Source organism: Stigmatopora argus, chromosome 18 (genome assembly GCF_051989625.1).
Source record: "Stigmatopora argus isolate UIUO_Sarg chromosome 18, RoL_Sarg_1.0, whole genome shotgun sequence".
Lineage (NCBI taxonomy): Eukaryota > Metazoa > Chordata > Actinopteri > Syngnathiformes > Syngnathidae > Stigmatopora > Stigmatopora argus.
The window spans coordinates 1,798,487-1,817,972 of record NC_135404.1 but is presented as its reverse complement, the minus strand read 5'-3'; the positions used below and the strand labels follow the sequence as shown (position 1 = coordinate 1,817,972).

At 42.5% G+C, this 19,486-nt stretch overlaps 1 protein-coding gene across 2 annotated transcripts in view; it reads left to right on the top strand.

Moving 5' to 3' along the window:
* The window catches only part of myo15b (myosin XVB), a 184,074-nt gene that overhangs the window by 12,227 nt on the left and 152,361 nt on the right, over positions 1 to 19,486 (top strand). For both annotated transcript variants that reach the window (XM_077625198.1, XM_077625197.1), the window contains exons 4-7: positions 8,731 to 8,826; positions 8,900 to 9,135; positions 14,370 to 14,539; positions 18,607 to 18,679. In XM_077625198.1, the coding sequence (XP_077481324.1) occupies positions 8,731 to 8,826; positions 8,900 to 9,135; positions 14,370 to 14,539; positions 18,607 to 18,679 (575 nt within the window). The remainder of the gene's footprint in view (positions 1 to 8,730; positions 8,827 to 8,899; positions 9,136 to 14,369; positions 14,540 to 18,606; positions 18,680 to 19,486) is intronic.

Here is a 19,486-nt window from a genome sequence, read left to right as displayed (position 1 = left end):
TTCTTAAATCCACCCAGCAGAGAAACTGGTAAACATGTGAAGGTGGTGGTGATTAGGAGTAATTAGCTTCCTGATAGGTGTAATGTAGGTAGGGTGTGGTGGAATCTTTCAAAAAAGTCGAGTCGGAAGCAAAATGACAAATTCAATCCATTTCTCTAATATCTTCCTAATGTAGTCCATAAAATTAGCTTCAACATCAAGTATTGCATTCGGAATTCCCTTTTTTTTTACAAAATGTGAATTCCTTGGTCTCACCCACCCACATGTTCTTCTGTCTATGTAAAATGTTTTATTTGTAATTAAGCATTTTACATTTTTCTATCGTTTTATTTTCAATTAAGTTATTTAGTTCTTTAACTCAGGTTTATTGAACAACTTCTCTATAGGTGATTGCTTTCAGAAATAGTGGAATGCAATCTCAACCATTTGACTTTTTTAGTCATGCAAAAATCAGTACACACAGGAAACATTTTTTTTCTGCTGAGGGAAAAAACTGCTTCTTTGTCTTTTGCTTCTATCTTTTTTCCTCTTTTCCAAACACCACGCTGTAGTCCCCTTTTATTTCTTACAAGCAGGGGGGCCCGGCTTCACCAGTCCCCCCTGCCTGTTTAGAACAAAAAGACAATTGCTGCGCTATTAAAAAAAAATCTCTTTTAAAAATGGGTGTTTAGCAAATAAAAGATTGATTTTACACACTCAGAGAAGGTGAAGAAACGCAATCACTGAATTTTATTTTAATCTGCATGTATTTTTTTTCTTTATATGTGTATTAGGCTGGCCACAAAAGTGATATTAGTTAATCATGAATAGAGATTGTTAGACGGCAAGCCCTGATATCTGACTCTACCTAACTATAACTATTTTTATCTATATTAAACTATAACTGGCTTGTCATCCTAACAAAAGGGCATGCTCAAAATTCAAATAGAGATGACCAAGATGCGCTGGGTTACTCCACAGAAGATTTATTCCTAATATATAAATCCAATTCAGAGCTGCTCCCCTCCACAGCTCTGGGTCAAAAAGAACAACTCCAACACAAGTTACTCAGTTTTTTATATGCTTGATGGTCCACGACGGTCCCAGGGCTCCGCCTTCTCCTGCGATCGTCCAGATGTCTCGGTAACACTGTGCACCGGTGGCCGTGCACGCGTGCATCAAAGGAAACACTCTCCCTGCGCGTGTCACCAAAGAAGCAATGCAAAGCCCCGCTTTACTGCAATGATTTATGGGCTCAGCGGGGGTGCAGAGGGGTCAGTTTGGGGGCACCCAAGCTTCACTGCAATGAACCAAACACAAGATTAAAACGTCCCAGTCTTCATTCCCTCTCTTGGTCTCTGAAGAGACCACACCAACAAATAGCACGCAGGTTAATAAGAAGATCCATACTCAAGTGTTCAGCGGAAGTGTAGAGTGGTCAGTTTGGGGCGACTGAGCATACTTACCTTTAGGGAGTGGTCCGATTAAACGAACAACCTTTCCAGGCAGGTGATGGTCTCTTGTTGTGATGCAAGAGATCCACTGGGGAAACAGAAACCGGAAGCAACAAAAACATCAAAGAACACACACCAGAAGCAACTTATCGCTTCCACACCATAATGGATGTCAGCTTGGGATAAGGGACATGGCACCGGAAAAGACATATGTACAACACACTAGTCAGACGGAATGTTTCCCCACGATTTTCCAGTCCCGTTTAATTTGAGACAGGTAAAATTTTGGCGGGCTACTGATTTGTCAAAAATTGTTTTTTAAATGTTGGATTTGTGCAATACATTCATTATCGAATGGGGCCAATCATCTTGGGTTTCGCTGGCAGCTTGCTCCGCCATTAACAGCCAATTGTAACCGTAATACCTGTAGTCATCCTAAACCACTGATGGGTCACCATGGATTATACGGACCAGGGGGTCAGGAAGCCAGTGGTGTCCCATTTGTTGGAGATTGCGGTGTCATTGGAGCCACATCCGTCTGATTGGAGATCGCCCAACAGGAGTATGACATACACATGTGGAGCGCTCCTTCAAAAAATAACAAGAGAACAATTAGAAGCAAAAACATCCTGTACCCCACTTCCCTCTCTTGGACTGGGATAAGCCCAGTCCAGACCAAGAACCATGTCCAGGAACTATGTGTCATGTTTAGATGTATGTGACCTGTCCCCAGGAGAATCAAAGGCCGCCTTTGGGGGATCCTGTGGTGAAGTGTGTGGTCGTGGGTTAGGTGGATCAACGGGTCTAATTTGGGAATAATGAAACCACTTCTGTCCCTTATGTTCAAGTTGATGTACGAGCAGTCACTTTGAAGGGACCTGTCCACCTGGGTTCCGACCACTTTCGGGATAGAACCTTAAGAAGAACATGGGATGAGACTGTGGGTTCCTCCTGTGGGTGATCACGTGCAGCTGCAGCAGTCTCCTGTACCTGTGAAGATATACTAGATACAAGAGAATGCAGTTGAGACCAATATGCTGCATGTGAGAGATCGGGTAACGGAACCTCTTCAGATGGGGTGAGTGAGGAACTGGGAATGGGCATCAACTGGCCCATTAGTAATTCAAATGGGGCTAAATTTGTGGTGTTGTTGATGGTTTGACGAATAGAGAGTAAAGCCAATGGGAGAGCTTGGAGCCAAGACATTTTGGTGCCGTGCATTATTTTTTGCCAATTTCTCTTTCAATGTACGGTTCATTTGTTCGACTTTACCTTGGCTTTGTGGTTGATAAACATAACCAAAACGATGTCTAAGGCCTAACATGCTCTCGACCTTCTGTAGGGCCTTATTGTTAAAGTGAGTACCATTATCTGATCGAATGAGTGCAGGAAAGCCATGCGCAGGGATATAATCAGTCACCAAAGCCTTAATGACTGCTGCCGAGTCCTCCCTAGCACACGGGTACGCTTTCGGTCAATGAGAGAATGAGTCTACAATGACCAGAACGTCCCAGTCTTCAAGATAAATCTATTTTTGATGTGCATTGGCTACCTACAGATCTCCTGTTCAATGAGATTTGTTACACCACGCACACATTTCACAGTCACGCTTTTCAAAGTTTAAATACCTACGTACAGGACACCCATGCCCTTTTATAATTTTATAGACTACTCTGTCTCTTGTACCCGATGGAGACAAGTATTGTCTGGATATTTACAGTCACACTCCCTTTGACGCGACTGTCACAGTCACCTTAATGCAAACTCACACATTCATAACCCTTTTAAGAATGTTTGCTCACCAGAAATGTCTTCACTCCTTTGGTTTGATGAGAGCCAAAGCCCACTTCCACAAAAAGCTCTGAGGTGCCGTGGCCAAGATTTTGTCTAGATGTCGACTCCCCCTCAGGTGGTCCATCAGGTATATTGACCCTGGTCGCTCGAAGGACCATTTAAATGTCAGGTTTGTCGTTTCGACATCCATAAAAGCATGCAGACATACGCTTTTCACTTGCAACGAATACACTGAAAACTGCTTATCACTATTCTCAAACGACGTTCTAAAGTTGTGTTTCCTTTTGTCCACTTTTATTTCATTCGGATGCCCTGATTAAATGGAGGTCCCAACTCTAAAGGAAAGTGTAGATAAAACGATTGGGACATCTAAGTATGCAAAACACATTCAAAATCTCATCACTAGTAGTATAAGTAAAAAAAGACAAAAAAATTAAAAAAAGAATGCTCAAGACCTGCATGATGCTTTGGCACATCTTGTTTAGGATATGGATGAACAAAACGTCCTTCAATGGTGGCAAGAAATAAAATTAAGGTGACTCTTAATCTAAAGCAAGGGTTCTATAATTAAAAATCAAATGTATGATAAATAATAATGATGTGCACATAATTGCTATAAACAGACATAAAGACCAGAAATGGTCCAACACCACCAAGCATGCTGGTGAATCCAGGGTGGCAAGTTAGATGAGATGTGATGCCCTATCTAGCACCTTGAGATGCCTTCGAGGACACCTATGGGGACAAACAAGTCATTTTGCATGCCCCCTCTGGGTCCAGGTCCTGGTCTTGGTCTTGTCCTCAAAAAGTCTGGTTCATTTCTCGGACTTGGAGGGCGTATGAAAGATTTTCTGTTAAGACCAGCACTTCAACTTCTTTTTATTAAGAAAAAGCTAGTAATTGTTTGATTGATTGATTTGATAAGGGACAGCACATATTAATGAACATATTCATGTTAATGAACATGTATGCAAGATTGTAGCCGCCGGCTAATTTCGATCTTTAGTCTCTTGTGTAAGGACAAGATAAGCAATAACACACACGTGACACATATACCATTTTAGACAGCGCCGTGAGTGCAATTTTGTTCGTCTAACAACCCGGCTTTAAGATGATTGGCGAAGAGGTTCAGAGATGGGAGTTCATGTATGTTAATCGGTATTAAGTTCCATGTATGTGCATCGCGGACGGAGAAGGTGCATTGGCTTAAAGCACTCTTTTTGAAGTGAACTACACAGTCACCTCTAGAGCCAGCCTTTGTTGATGTGTTGGAATTTTTTTGTACAAAATCTTGCAGTGGAAGAGGGGCTTTGTGTTGGAAGATTTTGTAGTGTTCCTTTAATAGTGGTGGTGTGTTTTTGGCTTTCTGTTCAATACAGACGCTCCACTACTTACGAACATTCAACTTACGAACAACGGTACATACGAACATGTCTGCAAATTGCGTTTAAGTCCAAAAATGTTCGCAAGTCCAATTTTGTATTTCGCGCCTTTTTCGGAGTAGTACTTCTTTCCACCGCTAATACCGACGCCTGGAGCTGTGAGAGCTCAGCTCACCCAGCATCTACCTTCCTCTGCCCAGTTCGTTGCAATGCGGAAGTGCGTGAATGTATCTCCAGTGTGCAAAGAACCTTTTTCATTTGTATCATTAAATATCTCATGCATCCAATATTGAATATGGTTGGTAAAAAGCTAAAGGCTTCTATTGAGGGAGTTGCAAGGAAGAGGCAAGCCATTTCATTTGAAACGAGTGGCAATAATAACGAAGCTTGATGCGCGTGAGAGTGGTGAGCGTTGCAGATTCAACACCATTTATAAACAGAAAGATCGAGCAGCAGGACCCAAATATTGAACGTTGCACAAAGTTTGCAAATCAATTGAATGATGCCATACAGTGCTACCGCATCATTTATGATGGAAAAAAAGAAGAAAACTGTGCAATCATCATTAGGTCGCTTCTTTTGGCCAGTTTCTAATACATAAATCTCTCTCTCTCTCTACAGTACTGTACATATTCTCTCCATTTTATTAAATGTTTTTTTTTCAGTACAAACCAATGCGTGTTACTTATACAAGCCTTAAACATACAAATGCACTTATATAAACCTTCAATATACTTATATCGGCCTTAAACATAAATTATAATACAAAATATAGCACTGAATCAACTTACAAACAAATTCAACTTATGAACAATCGCTCGGAACCAATTGCGTTCGTAAGTAGGGGAGCGTCTGTACTTTCAAAGCCTGTTTATAAATGGTTTCAATTGGTTTTAGTGTTGTTTTGCAGGCCGATGACCAACTTGTTAGGCAGGAAGTCATGTGTGATATGATCATTGTGTCAAAATATAATTTGCTGACTCAGGTGTGAGATTGTTTCTAATTGGATTGGATAACTTTATTCATCCCGTATTCGGGAAATTTCCTTGTCACAGTAGCAAGATATAAATACAAAAATAAACTTCCTGGCCGCAGCAGGAAGACAGACACAAAACACACAAGACATTGCAGACTAGCACAAAGAAACCAAGCCACGCGACGGGTGGAGCCGAGTCGCTAAGGCCGCAGAACAACAAAGCAAAAAGTACAAAGCAAAGCAAAGTATATGGGATCATTAAAAATCATTAAGACAGAAAAGCAGCAAAAGCACAAAACGAGCAAGAGCGGACGGAGCTACCTCTACCGGCTGCCACCTGAGCGGCGCCATCTTGGCTGCAGTAGCAAAAACGGACACAGACCCAAGAAAAAGACGTTGCAGAGTCGGACAAAACTGGAACCACACACAGGAAGTCCTCCACAAGATGGGGAACCTCTGCAGACTGCGACCGAGGTTGAAAATATGCAGAGTCACTCTTCCAAGCCTATCCGCACAGTCCATCAGCAGTCCGGAGCTGAAGAATCAACAGTAGCAGAGTAGAACCCCTCGTCTCTGTTTCCGGCCTGGTAAGCGCCGACAGCTCTTCCATCTTATCCCATAATGGAATGGTTGGTCTGAAGCATCGCTTCTTCTCCCGGCACTTTTGTCCAGCTCTGAATTTCCAGCGGCATTGAGGTGTTTCTCCTTCTGCTGTGTATTGTTCACAGCTATGACAGCGTAGGCATGGCTGAATGGTTCCAAAAAAAGAAGCTAGGCTAACAGAACGAAGAAAGTTGTAAAAACATCAAAGTAAAAAGTATAAAGTACAAAGTAAAGTAAAAATGAATGTATTAAGAAATGTTAAAATGTAATAAAAAAAGATAGAAAGGCTGTAAAACACGGAAAACAAATAAGAGTGCAGAGAGCTACTGCCACCGGCTGCCGCGTGACAGCGCCATCTTGGAAAAAAATGAACCTAAAATTAGACAAATTGAATTTAATTTTATTCTGCATGTTTTTTTATCTGTCGTTTGAAGGCTATTTGAGAGTCAAGAGTGATTCGTAGGGATTTAAATTCTTGGAATACATTGATTGTTTTTCCTTGGATAAAAATGTTGGGGTCGCTGTAATTTGTCGCTCTTTTTGAGAAGTACATACAGACAGTCTTAGATATGTTTAAATGTAGTTGATATTTTTCAAGCCAGTTACTGACCCTCGTCATTGCATCTGTGAGTTCCTGTGCAGTATGTTTTTTGTCTTTAGCGTGGACATATAGGACGGCATCATCGGCATATATTTGGCACATGACAGTTGAAGGACAGCAGCTCAGCAAATCATTTATGTAGAGACTGAAGAGCAGTGGGCCTTGCACTGATCCCTGCGGTACCCCGAGACTGGTATTCCGTAAAGTAGATTTTGTGTTTTGCATCCTCACGCACATTGATCTTACAGATAAGTATGATTCAATCCAATTTAGCGTGCTTGGTAAAAAATCAAATTAGATAGTTTAGTCAGCAGTATCTGGTGGTTGATGTTGTCAAATGAGATCAATAAAGACCGCACCAATGATCCCGCCTTTATCTAGTATTGATTTTCTGTTTTCTAGAAAGAAGCAAACCGCCGTTTCAGTAGAATGATGTTTTATAAAGCCGAATTGCAGCCTGTTAAGGGTGTATGGACTAGTGTTAAGGTGATCCACAATTTGCTCCGCTACTATCATTTCCTAGACTTTTGAGACGGCCGGAAGGATGCCTATAGGTCTGTAGTTGTTTGTTAATTCTGGGTTCCCTCAAATACATTAAATATTTATACATTCAATATAAAATACATTAAATCTTTGTGTCACTAATATTCCACCAATACTGTACGACACGGATTGTGTGGTCTAGCACAACACTAGTAGGACGCACTAAAAATAATTAATTGCATAAATCATCTTTAAGGACTTTGAAGCCTAATAGTGAAGATTCTTGTCCAGCATGTCTCATCTTATCTTATCTCATCTCTTTCCGCTTATTCAAAGTCGGGTCGCGGGGGCAGCAGTTTCAGCACGAAAGCCCAGACTTTCCTTTCCCCAGCCACTTCATCCAGCTCTTCCGGGAGTATCCCAAGGCGTTCCCGGGTCAGCTGGGAGACATAGTCTCCCCAGCGTGTCCGAGGTCGGCCCCATGGCCTCCTCCCGGTGGGACGTGCCCAGAACACCTCCCAAGGGAGGCGTCCAGGGGGCATCCTGATCAGATGCCCGAGCCAACTCATCGGACTCCTCTCGATCCGAAGGAGCAGCGGCTCTACTCCGAGCTCCTCCCGGAGAGTCCAGACATCCTGCTGAGGAAACTCATTTCAGCCGCTTGTATCCGAGATCTCATTCTCCCGGTCATGACCCACAGCTCGTGACCATAGATCAAGGTGGGAACATAGATTGATTGGTAAAGAAAGAGCCTCGCCTTTTGGGTCATTTTCTTCTTCACCACGACGGAGCGATGCAGAGTCCGCATCACTGCAGATGCCGCCCCGATTCCCCTGTCGATCTCCCGCTCCATTTTTCCCTCACTCATGAACAAGAACTCAAGATACTTAAACTCCTCCACCTGGAGAAGGACCTGATCCCTGACACGGAGAGGACATGCCACCTTTTTCAGACTGAGAACCATGGTCTCAGAATTGGAGGTGCTAATTCTACTCCCGACCGCTTCACATTTGGTTGCGAATCGTTCCAGTGAGAGTTGGAGATCACGGCCTGATGAAGCCAACAGAACCACATCATCTGCAAAAAGCAGGGATGCAATACTGAGGCCACCAAACCGGACCCCATCACCGCCACGGTTGCGCCTAGATAGTCTGTCCATAAAAGTGATGAACAGAATCGGTGACATAGGGCAGCCCTGCCGGAGTCCAACCCGCTCTGGAAACGGATCCGACTTACTGCCGACCAGACTCTGACACCAGTCATAAAGGGACCAGACCCCGCGTAACAGGGGTTCCGGAACCCCATACTCCCAGAGTACCCCGCACAAGACTGCCCGGGGGACATGATCAAACGCCTTCAAAGTCCACAAAGCACATGAAGACTGTGATTTTTTCTTGTAAATTAATTGTCTCAAGATCTTAAATTTCATAAAACTAATTAAAATATTTACATCCACAGGATACATGGTGCCAACCTAAGGGAATTCCACTCCAAAGACCACTCACTCCTCTTGAATCGGATGATGCCCGCATTGCACTGGAAATTTATAAACTGGTATTAGAAAGACCAAAACATATTACATTTGTCATTCTGATCATTCACTATTTTCAATGCTCTTTTCCCACAGATACTGCGGTTTACAGGTGAGTCAGACCTCAGCATCCTACAGGAACAGATGTTGGGAAATTTCATTATTGAGAAAGGCCAGAACCGACCTTCCTTGAGGGATGAGATCCTGACCCAGTTGGCTTTCCACACATGGGACCGTTGTGAAGAGCAGCACAGTTTGCAAGGCTGGTTGCTGTTGGCCTGCTGCCTCTGTGCCTTCACTCCATCACCATTATTAAAAAAACCCTTGTTAAAGTAGGTGGCATTTTTGTGTTGACTTTAATTTGATAAAAGTGTTATATATGCAATTTTATTACTTCAACAATCAGTTTATTTAATACGTGGAAAAAAATGCAATCTTTCATTTTTCCTGTTTTGTTAAACTTTGTGAACTGATGTTAATTTTTTGAAAAAGGTTTATATGTAAAATTTTATCAAAGGTTTTATATAATATGAACAATTTGACAATGGTACAGAATCCACTGTACATTCATCAATGTTCAATTTGCCAATGAAAAAGCTTTACATTTTCTTCTTTTAATCTATCCCCAATAATTTGTTAGGCAAATCAAGAATTAGAAAAAAATTGGGGCTTCAAAAAGATATACAGTGGGGCAAATGAGTGTTTAGTCAACCACCAAAGGTGCAAGTTCTCCTACTTAAAAAGATTAGAGAGTCCTGTAATTGCCAACATGGGTAAACCTCAACCATGAGAGAAAATGTGGAAGAAAAAAACTGAAAATCCCATTGTTTGATTTTTAAAGAATTTATTTCCAAATTAGAGTGGAAATAAGTATTTGGTCAGCTACAAACAAGCAATATTTCTGGCTGTCAAAAAGATCTAACTTCTAACGAGGTCTCCACTCATTACCCATGACCGGATGATGACGTTTCGCCGACAGACGTTTGACAGACAGACAGGTCGCCGAATGGACGTTTGGCCGAACGTTCATTCGGCCAAACGGCCATTCGGCCGAATGAAGGTTTGGCCGAACGGAGGTTTTGCCGAAACGGGATTCACGTGCTCGCCCCGCCCCCGGATCGTGTGTGTACAAGTTTTTCAACCTCGGCCCGCGGACTATATACGGCCCGTTAGGATTTTTAATCCGGCCCGCGGACCATATACGGCCCGTTAGGATTTTTAATCCGGCCCGCCGCCGGCGTTGTCCAAATTATAGTAAAAATCAATGATTCATTTCCCTTTGCCGCTCATTACTCTCAATTTATTAGTCTACCATCAATGGCACCCCGGGAATAAGCACTCTTGGGCGGGCATTGCAGCCCGGGAATAAGCACTCTTGGGCAGGCATGGCAGCTCGGGAATAAGCACTCTTGGGTGGGCAGATGTAGCAGAACCGAGCCGTAAAATGACAGCAATCGGGTCAAATCCAGCGGAAAACAGCTTTAATGATTAAATACAAATACTGGAGCTCTTTGGACACTAGAACCGAGCCCAGGGAAGTGAATTCCTTGGTAAAATGTCGCGATGATGTCGCGATGAACGCAAAAAACGTCCATATACGTCCATTCGCCAAACGGCTCAAAATGCTCTCAAATTCGGTCAAATCCAGCCGAAAACAGCGTTTAATGATTAAATACAAATATTGGAGCTCTTTGGACATCAGTGCCGCCAGGGACTTAAATCCTGCACTGCCAGACGTCTCCCCCTGCTGAAGCCAGTACACACCAGAACCGTCTGCGGTTCGCTAGAGAGCATTTGGATGATCCAGAAGAGGACTGGTATAATGTGTTATGGTCAGATGAAACCAAAATAGAACTTTTTGGGGAAATTGATCCAAGACATATAGCATTGGCTATGACACCTATGATAGCCAATAAAATAAAACTTCAACTGAAGAGATAATTGCCCTTGTTAATATATGAAAGCAGACACCTAAAGAACAATACAATGTGTTAGAATGGCACTAGGCAAGGAAGAGGATGGATCTGTACTTGGCCATACAGACATGTAGACCAGGCATGGGCAAACCGGTCCTCGAGGGCCGGTGTGGGTGCAGGTTTTTGTTCCAACCGATATAGCACAGACAGTTTAACCAATGAGATTCCTGCAGAAAACAAGAAGCACCTGACTGCAATCCACTGATTGCACTTATAGGACACCGGATTGGTGAAAAGTTGCCCTCTCAATGGGTTGAAATGAAAACCGCACCCACTGCGGCCCTTTGTGGAATAGTTTGCCCACCCCTAATGTAGACTGTCAGCACAGACCAATCTCAACTCTTTGGTAGAAACACAGGTTCTCGTGTTTGGAGGAGAAAGAATACTGAGTTGCATCCGAAGAAGACCATACCCACTGTGAACCATCATGCTATGGGGCTGTTTTCTGCAAAGGGACCAGGACGACTGATCTGTGTAAAGGAAGGAATGAATGGGGCCATGTATTGAGAGATTTTGAGTGAAAATCTCCATTCATCAGCAAGGACATTGAAGATGAGACGTAGCTGGTTCTTTCAGCATGACAATGATCCCAAACACACCCAGGGCAACAAAGGAATTGCTTCGTAAGACGCATTTCAAGGTCCTGGAGTGGAGGGATGGTTAAGTCTGTGTTGCCCAACGACAGCCCCAAAACATCACTGCTCTAGTGGAGATCTGCATGGAGGAATGGGCCATAATACCAGCAACAGTGTGTGAAAAGCTTGTGAAGAGTTACATAAAACGCTTGGCCTCCGTTATTGCCAACAAAGTATTGAGATGGACTTTTGGTATTGATCAAATATTTTATATTTATATGTATACATACATACGTAAATTTATTTGTCGAAAAGTTGTGAATCGTGAGAGCAAAAGCCAATGTTTTAGCATAACCACTAGATTGACAAAGCACTGTATGTTGTTGCCTTACGGAGGAAGCCTTTCACCTTGCCTTTAGCACAGTGGTAAGTTGAGCAAACTCCAAACTCTAGTGACAAGCATGAAGAGTCCCAGCTTATTTTGTTTCAGTTTGAGTTTGATTTATTTGATACATAAGAACATAATATGTAAATATGTAAGATTGTAGCCGTGGGCTAATTTCCATCTTTTGTCCCTGCTTTGTCCCCCCTTGTTTCTCAACATTGCATTAGGCCACATGTGTCAAACCGATTCCACCGAGGGCCGCAGTGGGTCCTGGTCTTTGTTCCAACCGATCCAGGGCCGAGATTTTAAACAATCAGGTGTCTTCTAAAATAGGTAGCACCTGGCTTTAATTAACTGATTACACTTGCAAAAGATATCCTCTTGTTGAGTTGGAATGAAAACCTGCACCCACGGCGGCCCTTTGAGGACCGGTTTGACACCCCTGCATTAGGCCAATATTGGTCCAATGTTCTTGCTGTGTAGACTAATTAGTGGCGGCACAGTGAAGAGGGTTAACAACTCCGTCTAACAGTTAGTTCTAAGATCAAGAGTTCAATTCCGGGCTCCGGCCTTCCTATAAGGAGTTTGCATGATTTCCCTGTGGGGTTTCTCTAGGTCATCCCTGCAATTTGCTGGCAAACAATTCAATGTTAATACTACCAACTGCTCGTAATTAGGTGGGAAAGGCTTCAGCACTACAAGACCCTCTAGAGCAGGGGTCACCAAACTACGGCCCGCGGGCCGGATACGGCCCGCCGGCACATTTGGACCGGTCCTCTGAACAATACCAGAGACGCTTTCGGATATTTTTTTTTATTTTTTTTTATGCAGCCCGCCGGCACATTTGGACCGGCCCTCTGAACAATACCAAAGACACTATCTGATTTTTTTTCCTATTTGGCCTTGAAGACTGGGACGTTTTAATCTTGTGTTTGGTTCATTGCACCCCTGCTGAGCCCACAAATCATCCCAGTGAAGCGGGGCTTCGCATTGCTTCTTTGGTGACACGCGCGGGGAGAGTGTTTCCCTTTGATGCAGGCGGGCACGTCCACCATTGCATGCACGAGCAGTGTTACCGAGACATCTGGACGATCGCAGGTGAGGGCGGAGCCCTGGGACCATCGCGGACTATTCAAGCATATAAAAACTGCAACCTGTTTGAGAACGGAATAATGGCGAAAAAGTTAGGTGAGAGAAAAATTGATTCAGAATGCAAAGTATTTAACCTGGAGTGGACAAACGATTATTTTTTGTTCAATGCAAAGAAAAGGCTGTTTGTCTCATTTGTCAAGAGACTGTGGCGGTATTCAAAGAATACAATCTTTGCCGACACTATGAATCCCGTCACAAAGACAAGTACGATAGCTTGCAAGGCCAAATACGAGCAGACAAACTCTCAAAGCGAAAAAGTGGACTACTATCTCAGCAGAACCAGGCATCCGTTCGGGCCAGCTTTTGGGTTGCTAAATTGATAGCAAGCAGCGGTAAGCCTTTCACTGTCGGAGAGTTTGTTAAGAAATGTATGGATACTGTCACGGAGGAGGTGTGTCCCGAGAAGAAAGATGCATTTAATGCCGTAAGTCTGTCGGTGAGTACAATGACCAGACGCGTTGAAGAAATCGGGAGTAATGTATATGCCCAGCTGCAGCAGAAGACGAAATAATTTGACTTTTTTTCATCAGCACTCGATGAAAGCACGGACGTGCAAGACACAGCGCAACTGCTCATTTTTATTCGTGGAGTTAGCGCAAACTTTGAGATTTGCGAGGATCTGGCAGCCCTCCAAAGTCTCAAAGGGACTACAACGGGAGAGGATATTTTTGACAAAGTGTGCCAAACCATGGAGAAGTTGGACCTGGACTGGTCAAAGCTAGCTAGCATCACGACTGACGGGGCTCCTAGCATGGTGCCCGAAACTCGCGGTCTAATAATGGGACGCATGAACCGGGAGTTGGAAAAAAGGGGTCTCACCGCCCCGCTACGAGTCCACTGCCAAATTCACCAGCAAGCACTGTGCTGCAAAATGTTGACGTGGGATTCTGTAATGACGGTTGTGGTGTCGTGCATAAACTTCAGAGCAAAGGGAGAAGATTGTGCATGGCACAACAGAAAGTTAATGTTCCATGGCTTTTTTTTCTATGAAGAACCCAGAGAGAGTTATTTAGTTATTATTTATTTCATAAATAGTGTTATTTATTTCCTGTTTTTTCTGTGAAGAACTCAGAGAGGGTTATTTAGTTATTATTTATTTCATTAATAGTGTTATTATATGTTTCCTGACTTTTTTTCTGTAAAGAACCTGGAAAGGGTTATTTGGTTATGTGTGGCTTTCTGGAAAACAATAAAAAAAAATAAGCTCCCCTACGATCGTCACACTTTTTCTGTTACAAACTGACACCGGCCCCCCATCAGAGAAGGGAAAAGTTATGTGGCCCTCACAGGAAAAAGTTTGGGGACCCCTGCTCTAGAGGATAAGGAGCATAAAAATGTATATAAATATAGAGAAGAATGAATTACCAAAAGTTACACAGTGTATGTGTTACCTTTTCCAATTTAATTGATTTGCGTGATATGAAAATGGAGGTCGGCCTCACACAAAATTTGCCAATATTTTTCTAACTCCCTTTCAGGTATATATCTGATCATGGGCCCATGGATTACCGTTCACTATGCCAGCACAAACTGCTCATATCTATGCAGTTCCAAGTGCCCACTTCTCGTACGTATCCCCCAACACAGCTGGAGTGGATCTCCAACAAAAGGAAAGGAAAAATGGTTGTGGATATCTATGCATGCAACGGTAAGAATGCCATTCTTAATTTCCCGTTCAAACTAACAATTGCAATTTCCCTTGCACACCCTTGTCTGAAGGTGTCTTAAAATGGTAACCATACTTTGATAGTAAGATCTTTGCAGGCAAAAATGCAAATATTTGAGAGTATATCCTGCTTTATCTGATTGTTGTTGTCATAAATGGATTACTATCCCAGCGAAAAACTGAATTTTGCAAACCACCCAGATTCAAAATAGGAGTAGTAGTGAATCAAGGGTATGTCCTTAACGATTTCCCCAATCCATGGGAAAATGCTTTTGTAGCTCATATGTAAGTTTTAAATAATAGAATCATTTTTAAAGAAAATAATGGTGTACTGTATATGTCACAGAGAAAGAACTTCCTGTGACAATTTTTGATTAGCGTGGCTAATCTCGGTTTGGTATATTGGCTTGAGTTGTACCTTTCGACAAGACCAGAAAAAAATATTCATTAGTGGACAACCATGACTTACTGTCATTGGTGTGTTCTTTTTTAATGTCGGGTGTTTTTCAGATGGAGTACAGCATTCGACAGGTAAAGAAGAAAAAGTTACCGTATTTTCACGACTATAAGGCGCACTAAAAAGTCTTAAATTTTCTCCAAAATAGACAGGGCGCCTTATCATGCGGAGCGCCGTGTGTATGCGCCGAGTTCCAAAGCCTGACTGAGGGCACTTCTGGCTGACACCCTTCTTATATAGAGAAAATGCGAATGTGGGTGGGGTAAATCATGCAGAGGGTGTGTAAGAAGACGCTAAAGGCACGCCCCTACCAGGTATCAGTATATAGTGTGGGCATGTGCTTTATTGCAAAACAATTTCGGTTTGGTTTCTAAGGCCCCCCGGAAATGAATAATACAAAGAGACACACTTACGAAGGTCAGTTCAAACTTCAAGCCATCAATTATGCAGGGGAACAGATTAGTTTTCTAAGGCCCCCCGAAAATGAATAATACAAAGAGACACGCTTACGAAGGTCAGTTCAAACTCCAAGCCATCAATTATGCAGGGGAACATGGGTATAGAGCAGCCGCGAGGGAATTTAACATCAACGAATCTATGGTTCGCAAATGGTGAAAGCAGGAGAACAAGCTTCGCCAAGTCAAGAAGAAGAAGCTGAGTTTCCGTGGAAACAAGGCGAGGTGGCCCGACTTGGAAGACCAACTGGAGCGGTTCATTCTTGATCTAAGAGCAGTTGGGAAAAATTCTGGGGTTGCTCTATTTATTCACTAAGGTCAATCATGTCGTTTGCAAGATATATCTGTCTCTTTTAATGAGTGCATATGGGCTTCTACACTTCTTACGGCTGCCTTGCATCAAATAAACAAGTGGTGACAGCTGTTCGTTTTGTGGTACACTGATCTTGACACTTAAAACGTGTGCCACAATTATATGCTTCATTTCGGCACCCTTTCGTGGTGATGGAGTGTTAGTGTAGTCAATAGGCAGTCCAAAATGCACCCACAAATAAGAGGAAAAGACAGTCTTCTGGAATTTTCACTTGCAAGGAGAACAACCGTTTAGGCAACATCCCAACTTCGTTCTGACCTTACACGTCTTTTCTGTTGTTTTATTAAATTCAAGGGCCCTGATTAAAATGTATGTCTCAACTATAAGGGGGGGGGGAAACACAAGTGAGACGTCAATAGTCAAAACAAATGAAGGTCTGGAAGTCTCGTGGAGTGTCTGTGGTGGTGTCATTATCTAGCTCTACAATGTATTTTTCTGTCTGTATCTGTTCTTGCTACTGCAACCAAGATGGCGCCGCTCAAGTGGCTGCCAGTGGCAGAGGCTCCGTCTGCTCTTACTCGCTTCTTTGTTCTTACAGCTCTTCCATCTTTTTTTTAATTACATTTTCTTAATACTTTCCTTTGTACTTTACTTTGTACTTTATACCTTTTACTTTAATGTTTTCATGACCTTTACAACTCGACTCCACCTCTCACGTGTGTGAGGTAGTCATTTTTCTATTAGCTTAGTTTCTTTATGGTAGTCCTAGACATTTTTGGAACATTCAGGCCAGGAAGGCTTCCGGTCCTGATAATTAGCTCCAGACTACTGAGGGACTGTGTGGATCAGCTTGGTGATTCTGCATATTTTCAACCTCAGCCTCACTCTGCAGTAGGTCCTAACCTTGTGTGGGCTTCCTGTGTGTGGTTCCAGCTTTATCTAGGTCTACATTGTCTTTTCCTGTGTCTGTGCTTGCTATTGCTACAAACAGAATTTCCCGAATATGGGATGAATATAGATTAATCTAAATCTTATCTTAATCTATATAATAATGAGATATAAATAATCACTAATTAGTAATAGGTAAATAAGTGATCAACATAATAAATATAAGTAGTATAAGTAGTAGTAATACGTGTGAGTATGGTGACAGCTCTCGGGAAGAAACTGTCCTTGAGTCTGTTTGTCTTGGCTGCTATGGCTCTGTAGCGCCTTCCAGAGGGCAGAAGTTTGAAGTGGTGGAAGCCGGGATGCGTATTGTCCTTAATGATGGTCTCTTCCCTTCTAAGGCCCCGGGATTTGTAGATGCTGGACAAGGTAGGTAGGGGCAGGTGATGATATTTTGGTCTGTGTTGATCACCCTCTGCAAGGTTGGTGTTCAGTTGCTCCTTCCTGAGTTCTCTCAAGAAATGTAGCCTCTGCTGCGCCTTCTTGACAAGTGCTATGGTGTTTGCCACCTAAGTGAGAACAGCAGAGATGTGCACTCCTAGCATTTTGAAAGTCTCTACTGCGTCACACATTTGCCGTTGATTTACAGGGGAAACAGTGCAGCCTTGTTCCGTCGGAAGTCCAGCATGAGTTCTTAGGTTTTGGAAACGTTCAGCGCCAATCCAAGATACGAAGATACGAGTGAATCTGGGGGCGGGGCGAGCGAGCGAATCCGGCAACGAATAACATGTACACATGCCAATAATACGCAACTTATTGATCATTTTGATATAGATATTTATATATTAATGCTCTTACATTGTCAATGCAATTACAAACTCACTCTCTCTCTCATGATTATAATTTTGAGAGCGAGAGATTACCGGGTTGATCGCTTTCAACAGTAAACTCTCTGTCTCTCTCTCTCTCTCACTATTATACGCAACTTATTGATAATTTTGATATTAGATAATTAGATATTAATGCTCTTACATTGTCAATGCAATTACAAACTCACTCTCTCTCATGATTATAATTTTGAGAGCGAGCGAATCCGGCGACGAAACGTCCGTTCGACAAAATGTCCGACAGCGAATCCGTCGACCAAACGTCCGTTCGATGAAATGTCCGTTTGACAAAACGTCCGTTCGACGAACTGTCCGTCGACCAAATGTCAACTGCAACCAACTGCATGAGAATTTACACAAGCAAGCAAAACAATTTCCATATTAGGTGAAGTGAGCAACACTATTTTAAAACAATATGCGAGTATTTTCGGAAGTCGATTCGATTATCGCCATCTGCTCCGGAATCCAAGTCAAAGCAATTTAAGAGTCCTTCACAGATCTTCATTGCGAACCCAGATCAACAGTCCTCGTAGGCCGGGACTGGGTGATCTGTCAGGTCAATAGTCCTCGGAATAGGGCTAAAACAATTAAATGTCCTCAAAGCCAGCTGTGGGGGGGAAGTGTCCTTTGGTAACAGTTATACTGAGTGTTTGTCTTATAATGATTAATATTTCACATATACATATAATGATTAAGATTCCACATATAATGATTAATATTTCAAGCACATTTATAATAGTACCCAAAATAACCCCAACAGCAAGGAAGATTATCAGCTCCAGACTACTGAGCGACTGTGTGGATCAGCTTGAAAGAGTGATTCTGCATATTTAACCTCAGTCTCAGTCTGCAGAAGGTCCCCACCATGTGTGGCTCCAGTTTTTTACCTAGGTCTACAATGTCTTCTGTGTTCTGCTTGCTACTGTCTTGCTACTGCAACGAAGGGAATTTCCCGAATACGGGATGAAATAAATTTGTAATGTAATCTAATCAAAATTTATGAATGTAGTTCCTATGGGATTTATTGAAATACATGTCTTCATTCGTAGAAGAGAAGATCACAACTGAAGTAGAGTCCTGGACCACAGGAGAAAAGCTTGCTTCATGGTTTCTCCAGGCCAGGTACGTCAATCAGTATTTTGACAACTAATACTCTATTCATGGACACAGATACAATATAGGTCAGGGGTGTCAAACCGGTCCTCAAAGGGCCGTAATGGGTGCAGGTTTTAATTCAAACTGTACAAGAGAATACTATCTTTTGCAAGTGTAATCAGTTGATTGGAGTCAGGCGCTACTTATTTTTAGAAGACACCTCATTGGTTAAACTGTAGGCACCGGATCGGTCGGCCAAGGACCAGGAACCATTACGGCGGCCCTTTGCAAAGTCGGTTTGAAACCCCTGGCATAGATATATACAGTGCTGTGAAAAAGTATTTGACCCTTTCAAGATTTCTGTTTTTTTGCATATTTATCACACAGGTTTCAGACCATCAAATCAATTTTCATATAACACGGAGACAACCCAAGGAAAGAGAAAAGAGAAAATGCAGTTTCTAAATGTTAACTTTATTTAAAAGGTCGAAAAAAAAATTCCAAACTTGTTTGGCCCTCTGTGAAAAAGTAATTGCCCGCGTCTTTGTTGAATCACAAAATAACTTTGACTATTTACTATTGTAGGAAAGCTGAGATCAATTTCACAGTCCACACCCACACCTGATTACCACCACATGTGTTGAATCAAGAAAACACTTAAATAGAATGTATCAGAGGGAAGTAGGCTACAAGATCAGAGCATCATGCTACGATCCACAGAAATTCAAGAAGCAATGGGAAAAAAGTGATGGAAACCATTGTCGTTTGTTTCTTTTCTACCTCGTTCTTACAACACCATATTTTCTTTTTTGTCCTGGAGGATTTATTTGATGA